At 54.8% G+C, this 16654-nt stretch overlaps 1 protein-coding gene across 2 annotated transcripts in view; it reads left to right on the forward strand.

Moving 5' to 3' along the window:
* The window catches only part of ATAD2B (ATPase family AAA domain containing 2B), a 60480-nt gene extending 58517 nt beyond the window's left edge, over positions 1 to 1963 (forward strand). For both annotated transcript variants that reach the window (XM_031949571.1, XM_031949572.1), the window contains exon 28: positions 173 to 1963. In XM_031949571.1, the coding sequence (XP_031805431.1) occupies positions 173 to 214 (42 nt within the window). In that variant the 3' untranslated portion in view covers positions 215 to 1963. The remainder of the gene's footprint in view (positions 1 to 172) is intronic.
* Positions 1964 to 16654: the final 14691 nt, after the last annotated feature.

Genomic DNA, 16654 nt, shown 5'->3' on the forward strand with positions numbered 1-16654 from the left:
CCTGTGGCATTCTCGGGGGGCCACGGGCTTCCTCGCCTAGACGAGACCCTCCCAGTGTGGCTGAGGGGGCAGAGCAGGGGGGCTGGGCGGGGGACAGGGGGCGGACAGCAGGGGAATAGGGGGGCAGCGAGCAGAGAGCCCCAGGATGACGCGCGCTCTCTCTCCCCCCCAGGAGATGGAAAGAACCGTCCGCCTGTTTGAGACGTTCCTCTGAGCCCGCCGCCCGCTCTCCTCTGCTCCCCCCACGCTGCTTGTGAGGGCGGGCGGGCGGGCGGGCAGCCTTCTCTGAGCCATTCACTTTGTGATTGCACCAAGCCTGCGCGGGGCCCCGGCCCGGGCCGGAGCACGCCGCCCTCTCCCCCTGTTGCATTTGGTGCTATTGTCTCAGGTACCTGAAACCAGCCAGCCTACAAGAACCAAACCGAACTTCAGGCACATGTTGTATTTTCCAGACGCAGAATACAGCATCACCGCGTGGAGATTTTGGTGCTACAGAAATTGTGCCCCCTGCGCCCTGCCCCGCGTGGCGGGCAGACCAGCTGGCGCGAGGCGGCGGGCCGGGGCGGTGCCAGCCACGTGGGGTTCTGGGCACAGTGGGCAGCCGTGGGTCTCGTCTCCCCCTCCCCTTTGTTTCTCTTCCGCACAGTGGCTCCGGTGTGTTCTGGTGGGGCGTGGGAATGTCCACAGGAGGTGATGAGAAGAGGGGGCTCTCCTGGACCGCTTTTAATGTGCCTTTTAATTCAGTGGAGAAAGAGAAGGCTACGGAGGGGGATTGGTAGCAGACGAGCCCCTGCGAGAGCCTTGAGGGAACGGGGGTGGGGGTGGGGGGGTGGGCCGACGCGGCACCCTGGGCCCAGTGGAGGAGGCTCCTTGCAGAGCCACCCGATTGACCAAAATGGCGAGCCCTCTTTCCCAGAGGGTCTCTTTCTTTTTTAGAAATGTCCCGTTGGGGAAAAAAGCAAAACGAAACCCTTTTCCGCACTCCCTGCTGACCACGATGACCGGAAGGTCGTCGGCTCGGGCTCCCCCTGTTCTCTCTGTGGTGTCTCTGGCAGTTGTCCGAGATGAGCAAATTCAGACCCCGTTCCATCCGAGCCGGGACTCACCGGGTGGACGGAGTGGAGGGTGTGTCGTGAGCATCATCCGTGGCTCCGTTTTCCACGCGGCCCGGTTGAGGCACAGACAGTATTAATTGGAAATCAATTCTCCCATCTTTTACCCCCTCCAAAAATAAAATTGATTTGGGCCCCTTTTGGATCGATCTCGTTCACAAGTCGGTACGGATCGTAGCTCTCCAGAGGCGCTTCGTGGGTCTGGGAAGCGGCTGGGGCCCAGTGCTCATCTCCCCGTGCCCAGACTGGCTGCCCAGGGTCACCTCCTCCTCCATTGGCGCCATTCACCCCCAGGTGCATCTTTCCCATATATGCAACATGTGGTGAGCGTGGGTTTCACGCACGCGGTCGGGCTGGGACGGCTGCGGAGGCGTGGGGCTACCTCAGCTTTTTGTATTTTACGACCACCAGTGTTTACAGAGCCCGGTGGGCCCCGACCGCCGCGGCCGGGGGCACCCCCCGGAGCCTGGTCTGAGAGCAGCAGAGGAGCAGGCGCGCGCCGCAGGTGTGGATGGATGCGGAAGGTGGCTCGTCTGCGCCCCATTCTCCCCTCTGAAAATGCCACTTGTTCCCATGACCCCTCTTCCCAGGAGACTCTAAGACTTTGTAGCATTCGTCCTGTGTCCGAGCACTGTATTTTGTAGGTGGGCAAGTGCGATTAAAAGTCGGCCCTTTGAAGGGGGGGTTCCAGGCTCGCTCCCGTGGGGTTCCCAGGAGACCTGTCACGCTCTCGAGTATTTCTGACCGTCCCGCCTGTTCCAAACACTTTCTTGTCTAACATGTTCCCGTTTTGTATTTTGATGACAATTGTTACAGACTTTGGAGATTTGATGAAATAAAATGTAGCAGATTTTTGTAGCAAGTTTCTGGTAAAAGGGGCGGGGGCGAGTCTCAGGTTCTTGCTGCAGTATTTTTGTTAAGCTCGATTCCCGTTTCCCTAACTCGGAAGCGTTTGTTCTGCGCACGGCGGGACCGCGGGCTTTCCGGGAGTTACCGGTTTGTACGGACCAGATTCTAGCCATCGTGAGTTGAACGAGGGGACTGTAGGATGCTTCCAAAAGATCAAGTTTCTTTGTTTCTCTGTTCGTTATTTCGTTTGTTTGTTTTCATTTTAATCTAACCCTTAAATGGAGTTATGGGATGGAGAAATGGGGGAGGCGAGGCCTGCGGGATGGGAACGGCCCCCCTCCCCCCACCTGAGGGGACGCGGTCTTTGTCAGAAGCCCCACCACGCGCTTCGTTTCTGTCACAGACGCTGAGAAGTTCCAGCGTGAAATGCGGCCGGCAGAGCTCACGGGCTCGCCGCAGCTGCCCGACACGAGCCGGGCCTTCGCCACGCAGTAGCCGGCGAAGACTTTGTGCAAATTCACCTCTGTTCTCGCTTCCTTTTGTGAAAATTGCAACCGATCAGCTCGCCCTTGGGTCTGTCCAGCAGGTGACCCAGGACAGCCGCCCCACGTGGTCGCTCCCGGTGGCGCGGGAGCCCACGGCCAGGGCTCTCCCCTGGCATCGATTTGGGTTGTCGCGTCCTTTGTATGTTACTTGATTTTTTTTCTCATATGCCAATGTATTTATAGGTTTACTGGGTTTCTTTGGGGGGTGGGCGGGGGGGTCGTGGTAATACCTTGTCTTCCCATTCCTTGGTTAAGTTTTCGGTGAATCGGCCGTGGAGCCATCCGGCCGGCCGCTTTGGCGCCGGGTTCTGTAGCCGGATCCCGTCGTCGTCAGCCTCAGTACAATTCTTCTTTGTAATCACAAAGTAAGCTTGAATTCGGGCCTGTTCTTGCATCTTTCGTATTTTACGCGTTGGGTTCCTTAGACTCTGGGCGTCCCGTTGTTCGCTTCTGTCCCCGTTGTGTCTCCTTGGAGCGCTGAGCAGACTCCTCACGTGGCGGTCTCCTCGGGGTCCCGTAGCTCGATTCGCAGTTGTGTTCAATGGCTGTTTTGCATTCTGACTTCATTTGACATTAGTTGGAAGTAAATTATTTAATTTTTGGAACTTCTGGAACTTTGAACATTTACTGTAATTTGTAATATACCTGCTGTGAAATACTTGAATAAAGAGGACAAGAAAAACCGGTCTCGAGCTCAGTCACACTCGTGCTTGTTCCCGGGTGCGTGGCGCACTTGGCTCGGCCTGGAGTTTCCCCTTGGTGGGAGGTGGCGGAGCCCCTGGGCCCCGAGGAAGAAGGCGGCGGCTGGTTGTCCCGGGGAGATGATTGGCGCTTGGCTCGGGAGAGACCCCCTCGGTGCTTCATCTGGCCCCTTCCCTTCCCAGGCGGCCGGGGGAGGGGGGGTCGGCGGTGGCAGGGGCAGGGCTGCGGCAGCCTGTGCCAGGATCCCAGGCTCTTTCACATGGATCGGGCAGGCAAAGGCACTTGCCGGGTCACAGAGCTGTAAGTGTCCAAGGGCACCTCTGAACCCGGGTCTCCCTGACCGCCTCTCCATCCTGGGTCCTGTGGGAGCCATCACCAGACGAAGACTCTGCCTCCAGCTCTGGCTCTGGCCGACCCCCCAGAGGGACCCTTCCAGGTCGAGAAGGTGCAGGTGGGAAATGGAGAGCAAGGTGGTGGGTTCGGGGGGCGCAGCATGGAGCGGGTGGAGGGAAGGATGGGAGAGGGACTAGGATCACGCCCCTGGGCCGCCTGTGTCCTCGCTGGGCTGGGCTCTGGAGCTCTGACCACTTCCCTCTGGCCCTCGTCACCTGCTCTCTGCAAAGGAAGAGCTTCCCCCAATCCCCCAGGCTGCCTGGGGGTGGCACCCTGAGCCCGAGCCATCGGGGGGCTGGCTGAGGAGGCGGCTGGGTGGGGGTCGACTGACTCCTCCACGGGCCAGTCTCCCCTACTGTGTCTTTCTGCTCCCCCCACTCCCTCTTCTCTCTCCCCCTCCCTCTCTGGAACATCTTCCTCTCCTTCCTGCCTTCGGCTCCTCCTCCCCCCCAGGATGCCCACACGCCCCATTTCAGTCGCAGGGCTCCACGGGACGTCCACTTCTCACCTTTGGCTTGGCAGGAGGGCCCCGGGTGGCCAGCTGTCTGCCGTTCTCGGGGTCGGGGCCCCTGGAGCTGCCGGCCACTTGTACCGAGGGGCCCAGCGCCCATGGGGGAGACCCCTTTCCTCCTTTTCATACTTCGACCTCATCCAGAGCCCCTTTAGAGTGCTTGGGGCGATGACATTTTGGGGAGGGTCTCTGAAGGTCCGCACTGGCCCAGAGCGCGTCCCCGCGCCCCCTCCCCCCAGCCTTGACCTCTCTGGCCAGAAGCAGCTCCTGAGGGGAGGCAGGACGAGGCAGCAGGAGCTCCTCCGTGTCTTGTCCCCTTTGCCCTTCGGAGAAACCCTCCGCCCTTTGCCCCAAGAAGATGGAGGAGCCCTCTCTTGGTCAGTGATGTGGACTGTCCAAGCAGGGGAAGGGGCTCTTCCCGGGACCCCGTGCCCCTTCACGCGCTTCCCCTTCTGCCAGCGTTGCCCCTTTGGAATGGATGGCCTGCAGCCTCCGCAGCCGGACTATGGCCTGATAGGATGGAGGACAGGTCAGGGGCTGACATACTGCATCCTCCACAGCCAGACCTGCCATGGAGGGCGAATGGGCGGCCACGCGGGTGGGTGCACACCTCAGAGGGACGGGTGGGTGCCTGCGTCCTCCCCGGGTGGGTCGGCAGGCTGTGGTTGGGGTGTCCCAAGCCCCCTTCGGCCGCTCTTTGTCTGGTCTGATTTGTCCATCCATCTCATGGGCGGCAGGCGGCCGCGTCCCGACTTTCACCCCCCGGGCCGTGCTCGAGTTTCACCGCCCATGAGCTGCATTCCCGCGCCCTCTGCGCTCTGTAGCTTGGCCACCGGACCCCGGTCTCTCCCTGCTCTCCCTCCCTTTTTTAGCTTGAGACCCACATAAGGGGACAAAGGTCATCTGAATGTGGATCAGGGGCCACACTCTCTCTGACGAGGTTTCGGCCCCGAGCCCCCCCCCGCATGAGGCTCGTTTTTAGAAGGGCACAAATCTCATAGGTGAGAGCAGCCTTGGCTGTTGGCGGTCTCCCCACGCGGCGCAGGAGGAGGACCCCCGCCCAGGGAGGTCCAGGACCCACAGGAGCACGGCAGCTCTGGCGATGGCAAAGCGCCGGAAACCAGGCCGATGCCTGGAGCGTGGCCTGGAAGGTGTCACTGAGCCGTAAGACACAGGGGGAAGGCTCGCTGTGGCTTGTACCCCCTACACGGATCCCCCCTCACTTCTTGGGAGGGGAAGAGGGGACTCGGGCTGCCCCATTGTGACCGGCGGAAGCTTTACTTTTTCTTCAGGCTCCTGAGGAAAGGAGATGTGGCCCCCAGATCCACCAGAAACATTGTGACTGGAGAAAGTGTCAGAGGCTCCCTCCCCTAACCCCGGCCCAAGCGCCCAGAACTTCACTGCTCAGGGCGGTGGAGACAAGGGCCTCTGTGGCTCCAGAAGCGCTCACGGGAAACAGCAGCTGCAGGATGAGCATGGAGCCGGTCAGGGACGTCCCTGCCCCCTGAGCCCTCTGCCCGCCTGGCTGTCCCACTGCCTTCTGGGTCGTGACTGGCTACGTAGGAGCAGCAGGACCAAGCTAGGGGAGGAGCCAGGCCAGGCCGAGAAGCCCCCAGGAGGTCTGCGTGCTTGGAAAGCACCTGGGCAAGTTGTCCTTGGGATAGCGACACGTCCCAGCAGCCCCTGCACCCCCCAAGGCCTCCTCCCATAGGCCCGGTCAGTTCTCCTTGGGATGGAAGCCTCGCTGCAGACAGTATGGACTTTTGCAGGGGGTGGGATCCCTTGCACAATTGCTCGTTAAGTCTGAATATCAATACTTCTCGTTTGTGGATATAACTCACCGCCCATCAAAATAACAGTTGGCCACTTCCTAGACTTAAGTGACAACTTCTTATTTTTTAAACAGTTGACTTCTGGGAAATAGGATTTAAAAAACAGCTTGGTGGAGGGGAACTCTGAATTCACTGCTGAGGGAGCACCCGGGGCTAAATGTCTTCTGCTGGGCACCCACTCTCCCCTCTTGTCAGAAGGCCCAAAACGTCAAGGGGCGCCTACTGGCAGAAGAGAGAGAGCGCACCGCCCCGAGTTCCCATTTGGTGGGGAGCTCGTTCCCGGGGGTTTTAGGATTGGCGGCTGGCATCCTGGAGGGGGATTGATGCAGGGTCACAAAAGGTCTGGGAGAGATGCCCGTCCCAAGACCCCCAGAGCCCTCTTACGGAGCTCTCCTGCCCTGCTGACCCCACGGCCCCAGGAGGCCGACGGCCGGGACCCCAGCAGAGCCCTCAGAGAGCTGAGTGGCAGAGGAGCTGCTCAAAAGTGCAGAGGGAGCAGAACCAGGGAAGCTGCGCCTGGGTCTTGGATTCGTCTGATTCTCCCACTTTCCGGTGTGATGGAGTGTCTGATTCCCCCATTTACGTGTCGGAGCCATTTTTAACATTTATCCTTAAAACTGTGAGCTCCTTTTATCCTCTCCTGCCCTCCTACCCCTCCCTTGACAAGACAAGCAGTTTGCTCAAGGTTCTCCTTGTGTAACATCTCCATGTTAGTCATGTTGGGAAAGAAATCAGACCCGAATCCAAGGAAGACCAAGTCAAAACGAGTGCTTCTGCGGGAGCCGGAGGCCGCGCCGTCTCTGGGTACAGCGTGGACAGCAGCTGTCCCGCCAGCCCGGGCCCTTGTGCTGCTGAGAGGAGCCAATGGACTGGCAAGAGCCGCACGTTTCACTGCCTCAGCTCCGGGAAGGCTTTGCAGGGTTTTCCAAGAGCTTCCTGTTCATCCTTTTCATTTTCCTGAGGCAATTGGGGTTAAATGACTTGCCCAGGTCACACAACCAGGAAGTGTTAAGTGTCTGAGGCCGGATTTGAACTCGGGTCCTCCTGACTTCAGGGCTGGGGCTCTATCCACTGCACCACCCAGCTGTCCCTGCTCATCGTTTTTTATGGCACAATCATTTTCCATCCCAATCCCACACACGATTCATTCAGCCATTTCCCAATGGATGGGCATCCCCCCAATTTCCAATTCATTGCTCTCAAAAAGGAGCTAACAAACATTTCTGTACTCGTGGGTCCTTTTCCTTTGGTCGTTTCTCTCTTTTGGGATGCTTCCTCCATCTGCCTTCCCTTCTTATCCCCTCCCCCTCCTATTTCCCTGTAGGCTAAGCTAGATCTCTAAACCCAATTGAAAGTGCACATTATTCCCTTTTTGAGCCAATTCTGATGAGAGTAAGATTCACTCTACACCCACCGCCCCTCCAGCCTCCCTCTCATCCTCCACGGTCAAAACTTTTTTCTTGCCTCTTTTATGCAAGACAATCCATCCCATTCTATATTTGATTGTTTTGTCAATGAGTATAAAGAAGAGAATGAAAATTAGAGAAAGGAATGACGTCTCTATTGTGAAGATAGAAATCCTGAACAAAGAAGTGGAAGACAGTTATCGGAGACGAAATTGATGGATTTGAGGACTTCAAAAAGATTTTCCAAACAAAGATTTTCCAAAATAAAAAAATATCAAGATGAGGGGAAAATCTCTAATCAATATTATGCCTCAGTCTGAGGGGAAATGCCCAGCAATTAGAATGAACCCAGTTGATTTTTCACAAATTCAGGATGGGGACGATTCACCCAGAGAGCAGCCCATGGGAAAAGATGAGAATTTTGGCATGGGGGGTTTGGGTATGACTGACCCAGCGGCCAAAGCAACCTTGGACGGCATTGAGGGAGCCGTCCTGAGTGTGATGGGCTCCGGCTGTGTCCCCGTCCGGTGAGCTCATCCACCCTCCCTGGCCGGTGAAAGAGGGAGTGATGATTCTCCAGAAGGCAGCGCGGGTCATCTAGAATCGGGTCTGACTGGGCCTGGAAGCCGTGGAGGGAAGAGATCATGGAGAACGCTGCCCTGGCTATTGGTCTGGCAGGTGCTCCTTGCGCCAGATGGAGAAAAGAAGAGGACAGAGGGGCTGGACGGTAGAGGAGGAGTCTCAGGATTTACTGAGTGGCTGGACCAAGGAGAGGTGTTCCGGGACGGGAGAGCTGGAACGACTGGGACCCCGGACCTCGGGAAGCCCCTGGAGGACAAGCCTTCGTTCCTCCCTGAGCACGGCTCCCCAGGTGTTGCACCTAATGGAGCCAGTGTAGATGGGAGGATAGGACCAGGCCCTGGCCCGTGCCGGCCACATTATCATCAGTGGGTGCTGGGGTAGACGGCGCAGAGCCGAGCCCGGGTTCCTGGGCACTTGGGCTACTTCCTAATGTCTTACATTTGACACTGAGCCTGCGTTATTTCTCCATTCTCTCCACGAGAAAAGCACGAACCCCTTTTCATTCCATTTTCTCGCCTTTTTTCTTAGTTCTGATTATATCCATCTTCCTCCTCCCCTCCCTAGTATTCTGTTCATTTCTGACAGTTAAAAAAGGAAAGAGAAGACCATCACAGGGTCAGTGACCAAGGTCACTCCCCACCTCTGCCCTGGAGGGAGGGAGCTGCGGCCGGCCGCCCTTCCCCGGGAACGAGCTGGACCCTTTCCACGGGGCCTTTCGTGTAACTGGCGCCCTTGCCGGGGCTGTTGTGCGGGGACTGTTCCCACGCCATTTTTCATGTTTTACCAGTCATTTTTTCCAGTGATGCGATGGAAACTTCAGACTCACATTTTGGGTCTTGTCTCCAATCCAGATTCCACATTTGGGATTTGTTTTCACTGAGATTGGATCTCCTGTTCACATTGCAAGCCTGAGAGGGGCCGGGTCACATGGTGGATGCAAGAGTGGAGTTTGGAACTCACTCCTCTCAGAGCCCCGAGATCAACGGGGGCGTGGGAAGCTAACCCCAGGCCAGAAGGCCCCCCCTTCCCCGTCCCCCCGAGGGACCCTGGCTTGGGCTCCTGGGGGAGTTGGCAGATGGGACGGTCGAGCTGCTCAGTGTCAGGAGTGTTAGGGGAAGATCATGGAGACGGGCATGGGACTGCCCGGTGGCAACGGGGAAGAGAACTCAGGGAGGGTGGCCACCTGTGGGCAGCCTTCAGTGGGCTGGGCTCTGTCATGCTTTTACCAGTGATGTGGGTAAAGGCAGTGATGGCAGCCTCCAGTGTTCTGTGCCAGTGGTTTCCAAGATCATCAACGATTGTCAACAGATACATGCCTGCCCATCTGCCTGCCTACCCACTTACCCACCTGCCTGCCGGCCAACCTGTCTGCCTACCTCCTACCTTCTTGTTTGTCTGCTTACCACCTATGTACCTCCCCACCTGCCTACCTCCTGTCCGCCCGCTTGCCTACCTGCCTGCCTACTCACCGGCCTGTCTGCCTCTTACCTGCCTGCTTGCCTACTTGCTGCCTACATACCCACCCACCTGCCCACCTCTTCCCTGCCCACTTCCCTACCTGCTGGCCTACTCACCGGCCTGTCTGCTTGCCTACCCGGCTGCCGCCTCTTGTCTGCCTGGACCCAGCTCCTGTGGTCAGCACACCATGGGTTTCCTCGCCCCGGTCCCTGAGAACCTTCCTTCAGAGCTCAGGTGGCGCATTCGGTGGCTCCCTTCTTCATCTCTTCCCCGACCCCCCTTTCCTCTCGCCCCTCCTAGGTCCCCCCGATTATCGGGGCCCTGGCTAAGATTTTAAGTCCCTGGGACAAGGACTGTTTGACCCAGTCATAAAACTGCTTTATGGATGAATCTCCCCAGTCCCTGGAGCTCAGTCCTCGAGGGAAGGAAGCATCTATGAAGTGCTGACTTGGAGCAAAGCGCTGCCCCAAGTCCTGGGGGTGCAGGTGGAAAAACTTCCTCACTTTCTAACGGGGAGACGACACACACCGAGGTTTCGACTCCAAGTCTGAGGCCACCAGGGGGCACCACGACGCAGAGTTCACTGGGCTGGGATGCAAGAGGATTGAGTTCAAATCTCATCTCCCCTAGATGGCCGTTTGTGTGCCCGAGAAAGCACTTAACTTGCCTCAGTCTCCTCACCTGTAAAATGGAAATCAGCATCTGCCTCCCAGGGTTATGAAGACCAGCTGAGGTAGCAATTACAAAGCACTCAGCACAGTGCAGGGCTTAGTGTAGGCATTTCATAGATACTTATTCCCTCCTTCCCTCCCAAAGCAACCGAAAGGGGCCGGAGTCCTCGGTGCGGAGGCGAAAGCCGATGGTGGCGCCGTCTTTTGTGTCATTCCTGCGGATGCAACGATGACGGTTTTTGAGGTGAAGCCATTGGATGGGATCAAGGGCTTCAGAAATAAGAGCTTTCCTTTCCCGGTCCCGGGGCAGTTACGGCCCAGGGTGAGGGCTGTGGCCACTGCGCTTCCTTCTCGCTTTCGGAGCCTGGGCCGTCTCCACGGGCGGTGGAGGTGGGGAGGGCGGTCTGACTCGCCTGGCCCAGGCTGCTCTGTCCTCAGGCTGCCCCGCTGCTGCCCCAGGGAAGCTAGCTCATCTGTCCCCACGATGGCAGTGAATGGACAGTTGGCGGAGAAAGCTGGCCTCTGGGCACAGACTTGCTGCCCTGCCCGTTGGCTGTGAGGCTGAACTAGAACGGGGCGGACGATCTGGGCAGTGGGTGGGGGCGGGGGCTACACGCTGCTCGGTCAGGGCTTTGCGCTTGCACGCCGGTGGCAGCTGGCTGAGACTGGTTGCTTGTGATGGGGAGGAAGGTGGGCCCTCCAGGGTGGCGTTTTCCTCCAGTGATGACTGTGAGGGCTGGATTAGAAACTCCCCCAAATCTTGGGCTCAGGATTCTGGGCTCCCCAGCTGGGACCGAATGGTGGTCTTTGATTTGTCTGGCACATGCTGGGATTTGTACCCTGTGACTTGCTTCTCCTTACCACCCCACCCGTTGCCTCGCCTCCAGCCTCTTGCCCCGAGAGTTATAATGTGCAATGTCCACCTCACATGGAGGCAAACAGGTGGAGAACGCCAGGGACCTACTTACAGAGAGAGCAAACATTTGATGCCGGCCTACCATGGCCTCGGGAGCAGCCTTTGCACCCTTGGCTCTGGGCCCAGAACTGGCCGTGTCTTTAAATCTGATTTGCTCTCAGTCGCTCCTTTTCTCTGTGGCGTCCCGAGAGCAAGTTATGCGTGAACATATTTGTGTCTCTGTGTGTGTGTTTATGCAGGTATACATGTAGTTATGGGACCGTATCGATAATTAGACCTACAGATAGATCGATGGATAGTTACAGGAATGTATTATATGTATAGATATCTATGAATACTCGGGCATACACATATGTGTACACACATACATATGTACACACATATGTACACACATATGTACACACATATGAATGTATACATTCATTCACTTACAGAGTTATAGGGATGTATTATATGTATAGATATCTACCAATAATCTGGCATACATATAGGAATGTATCTATACATTCATTCACTTACGGAGTTATGGGAATATATCATCTAGAATTACATTCGTTCATTTACAGAGCTATAGGAATGCATAATTCTAGATTAGATATATAGTTATAGGAATATATAATTATGTATACATACGTACATGTATACATATAGTTATAGGAACATACCCACAATTATGCATACATACATACATGTGTACATATAGATATTTATCCATAATTATATACATGCCTACACATATACATATAGTCATAGGAATGTATAATTATACATACATGTTTATGAATATAAACATATAGATAGGAATGTAGCAATAATTATGCTTGTACATAAATAATCATGTCTATCTAGCCTTAATTATGCATACACATATACACTCTTTATCTATATACACACGGATTTTATTGTCTATGAAACATAATTATCTAGCCATAATTACGCATACACATATACATTATCTATACACACATACAGATTTCATTGTCTATGATGGTTTCCCCACTTACCTCTTTTAACTATTTGTATTTTTCCAGTTGTCTTATCTGAGATTGTGATTGCTCCACTGTTCCACTTATCCATTATTTCATTTTTAAAATTAAATTCCATTTTTTCTTATTAGCAAAAATCTGCCTTTGTGTAGTAAAGCACATAACACATAGCAAGCACATGATAAAACTTTACTGATGATTTTCCACTTCCCTCTCTCACCTCTCATACCGAGAAAAAGAGAAACAAAATCGTTGTTACAACCACGTATAATCAAGTAAAACAAATTCTCTCTTGGCCGCGTCCAGAAAGGAAAATCTCAATTCATCCTGATCCTTCAGCTCTGTATCATGAGATGGGTCACCTGTTTCATCATGCCTTGAAATTGAGGTTGGTCATGATGTTGGTTAGAGTTCTGTGCAGTTGAAATTCTTAAGGTTGGAATTGCCTGTCTTTATGCTTTTGTTGTGTATCATCAGTTCATAGAAGTCTTCCCAGGTTTCTCTGACACTATTCCCTTTATCATTTCTTTTAGCACAATAGTGTCCCACCACATTTATATACCACAAATTGTTCATTTTCCCAACTGATGGTCATCCCCTCAGTGAATCTGAATGAATTCTGAAGAAGAAAGGAGATTCTTTACCACCACCAAGAAAGCTGCTATAAATAATTTTGTATATCCTTAGTTAATTTTATTTCGCTTGTTAACTCCTTTTTTCTCTCCTTTTTCTTTTTTCTTTCTTTGTTGAGTAAATGTTTTTCTGTATCCAACCCTCTCCTTCTCCCTCTCTCCCTCTCTGTCTCTCTCTCTCCTAATTTGCCCAGTTTAAATGAAAATGAGATTAAACCGTCACCTCTCCCTCTCCCATGTCTCCCTCCCCCAGTGCATTCCTTTTTCCTTTCTGCCTTTGAGCCCATGAAGACATGCTACTCCCAGACCCATTATCTGATTGGACTCTTTCTATAACTCCTGATGATTGATTGTTAAGGGGCAGGTCAGTTCTCTGAGAGCCTCCACAGGTGTGGATCATAGCACCTAAAGGGACTGCAAGGCAGCCTTTGCTGACACAGGTGTTGCAGATTGGGAATGAGATAAATTGGAGGCAGAGGGAGGAGGAGAGAGATCAGGCAATGCCAAGGTCTCTCAGTCAGAGAGCTCAGAGAACGGCGACTGCCTCTCAGTCTCCTTGTGTCATCCTGTCACATGAGGAGATTCATTCTGGGTTGGGTCTCCAGCAGCTATTGTCAGGTGGCTCCCGTATTCCAGCAGAAGATGATGAAGTTCTTGTGGGATACAGACGTCATTCTCATGGTATAATGTTGACTAGTTTATGTTTTTCTTGACTCCTGGCAATTCTGGTCTTTGTAATCAGAAGCTCCTATTTCATCACAGGTCTGTTCTCCCCCTTCTCCCCCAGGAGCATTACAAATTAATCTTGGAAGCCTGTAGCTTTGAACTTCTGGAATATCCCAAGCTCCCTGCTCCTATAAAGTGATAGTATTAAGTTCTTATGACTCGGGTATTTGAATTGCGGTTGTTGTTGTTGTTGTTGGCTGGTTGCTCATAGCATTTCCTGTTCCCTGGAAGCTCTGGATTTTGGTTGTGTGGTTCTGGGCATTTACATCTCTGGGTTTCCCCCAGAGGTGACTATGCTGGTGTCCTCCAGTCTGGAGAGCTCTGGCCAGTTTTCTTTGAAGATGCTTGGAGTCTGATGTTACAGCCCTTTTGTTGTCCACGGCTTTCAAGTAGTTCAGTGATTCTGTCCCCGAGTTTTCCAGGCCATTGGTTTTGCTCTGAGACACCGCAGGTTTTCTTCTTTTTCAGTTTTTTTACTTTAATATTTCTTGTTATTTTGTGGAATCTTTGGCTTCTACTTGACCTAGTCTCACTTCCAGGGAATTGTTGCCCGGGCAGGGTCCCTTGCTACCTGTTTCTTGCCTTTCCAATTCTTTCTTCCACAGATCTCATAGCTCGGCTATGTGGCCCAGTGGGTGGAGGGCTGAGCCCCGAGTCAGACCTGAGCTCAAACCTGGCCTCGGATGCTTCCCAGCTGGGTGACTTTGCTGCTACTTGCTTCGGTTTCCTCACCTGTAAAGTGAGGAGGAGCACAGTGATTATCGGCATCAGTAACGTACCTGGAACCTGGATCAGGTATCTGGATCATGCTTCCTTCCTCCCTTCCTTTCACCCAGAGGTGAACATATGCTTACACATAGAAGATATACTTCCTGGAAGAACCAGTAGGCTCTAGAACAAAGTCTCGATACTTTCCATTCTTCTCTGATTCCCGATGATGTCCAGGCTTTTTCTCTGGCTGTGGTTTTTAGAGTCACTCTCTCTGTGCTGGGACCTGGCCCAGAACTCCACTGGGGCAGTTCTGTCAGAGGTGTAATGAGGGGGAAGAGCCGGTCCTCACTCCTGCCCCATCCCCACCCCCGCTCCCATCCCTTCTGCCCACCTGTGGGAGGCTTGATCCTTCCCCTCGGGTTCTGGGGGCCAGCCCCACAGCTCCTCTGCCAGGGTGGGTGTAGTGGCCTGGGGGGTGGCTCTGTCCAGGGGCAGGGGCCCTCAGGGTGAAGAAGGCAGAGAGCTGCTGGCTGCCAGCAGGTGCCCATTAGAGGCAGTGAGAAAGCAGTCAGAGTCAGGATCTGTGAATCAGCCCAGGAAGGGGAGGTCCCCGAGACCAGCCCAGGCAGGAGAGATCCCCAGACCAGCCCGGACCGGGGGAGGTCCCCGAGACCAGCCCAGGCAGGAGAGATCCCCAGACCAGCCCGGACCGGGGGAGGTCCCTGAGACCAGCCCGGACTAAGCATCCTTGGCAGATGTGCGATCTCCCTGACAGCCCTCGTACCCGGGCCAGCTTTTCCTGATATCCAGCCTAAGCATTCCCCTGTACTCTTGTTTTGCCCTTTGGGACCAAGGAGGGCAAGTCTCATTCCTCCTCCATAGGATGGTCCTTCAGCCGGTCCAAGTTTGTCTTCCGCTGTGGTGCCCGGGTGAGCTCTGCTGAGGGCAGAGCAGAGCGACCAGCACTGTCCTGGTCCCGGAAGCTAGGAGCTTCCTCGGCAGCCCAGGATGCCAGGAGCTTCGGGGGCTGATAATAGAGTGTTCACTACCGGGGAACCGGCAGGCTACCCAGCCCCCCGGATTGTTTTCCAGACAAGGGCAGTTTATCATGCTTAGGCAATGGATTTTTGATCACTTTGCAGTGCTCTGCATTGCATTTCATTCTCTTGGCCCCAGCCTAATGTTTTTTGGAACCTTGCTCTATCATCTGGTGACTGTCTAGACTGGGATCATAGCTGGAACTGGAAAAGTCTTGGGTTCCCATATTATCTCAGAAACTTGTTAATTGTGATCTCTCTGGGCTAGGAGTGTAAAAGGGAATAACACCAGCCCCTGCCTCCCAGTTTCTGTGAGATTTGAAAGGAGCTTTGCAGGCTCGAAAGGGCTTGATGCTATTTAGTAAGTGCCTACTGTGTGCCAGGTGCTGGGTGCCAGATGCTGTGCTAAGTGCTGGAGATACAAGTAAGTGAAAGAAACAGTCCTTGCCCTCAAGGAGCCTCCAGGCTCATGGAGGAGGCCGAAAGGCCGAGGGTGCTGGAGATGAAGGGGACGGGTGAGGGCGGAAATTCTGGGCAGGGGCAAAGTGACAGAGGGCCCATGGTGGGGGCCACAGCTCGCAGCTGGTAGGCAAATGTGAGATTGTAATGATTTGGGGGCATCTCTGTGCCTCTCTGGGTCCCTAGATTGCCCTGCTCTTGGGGATCTCCAGCAGTCTGCCCCCCCTCCCACCCCAGCTTCTCTCTGTGGGAAAGATTGGGCAAAACCGTTCCTAAGGCAGGGCGTGTGGCCAGAGCCCGGGGGCTGGACTCAGGAAGCCCCAAATGCAAATCCAGCCTCGGACACTTCCGAGCGAGCTGATCTGGGCAGGCTACGGCCCCTCTGTCCTGGTTGCGAGGATCTGATGAGGCCCATTTGTAAAGAGCGTGGCTGATCTCCTGGGGCCCCAGACTGAGCCCAGGGGGGCTGAGGCCTCCCTTTCTCTTGGGCCCCAGCTTCCCTGCCGGCTCGGTGGGTGCCTCCTGTAGGCATCCCAGCATCCCTGAGCTCTGGGAGAGCTGAACTCCTTGGGACCTCTACTGAGTTTGGGGCGCTCTCCTGGGAGTCCTCCTCATTCTCAGGCTGGTTTACCATTACTGCCTCAGTTAGTGAGACTGCGACTGCGCAGCGGGGGTGGTCTAAGGTCGAGAACACTGGGGTTGGGGGTCTGCGCCCTGTGGGGTCCAGCTGCCTCCATTTCTTCCCCTCGAGCAGTTGGACTAAAGTCTTCCTTGCTAAGAGTTGATGGCCCTATGGGCTCATGCCCAGGGAACTGCACCCCCAGACAGGCTAGGGCCCCCAAAGTCCAGGGCTTGCCCCATCTGGAGTCGGCCCCGGGCTGGATGGCAGATTCATGACTCGGTCTGTGGCCCCGAGGAGAGGGGAGGCTGGCCTGCCAGCCTCTGAAGGGAACGCCACAGTGTATCAATAGCCCTCCCCTTCTTCCTGAGGGACCCGGTGCCCATCTGAACTCCTTGTTTTCCAGAGGAAAAACGGGCCCGTGGGGGTTGGCCCCAGGGGACAGGGGGTGCTAATGAGCTGGAGCCGTTGACTTTGTATCTCTGTGATACTTCTGTGGTGGGGGGT

The sequence above is a fragment of the Sarcophilus harrisii genome, chromosome 2, assembly GCF_902635505.1.
Source record: "Sarcophilus harrisii chromosome 2, mSarHar1.11, whole genome shotgun sequence".
Classification (NCBI taxonomy): Eukaryota; Metazoa; Chordata; class Mammalia; order Dasyuromorphia; family Dasyuridae; genus Sarcophilus; species Sarcophilus harrisii.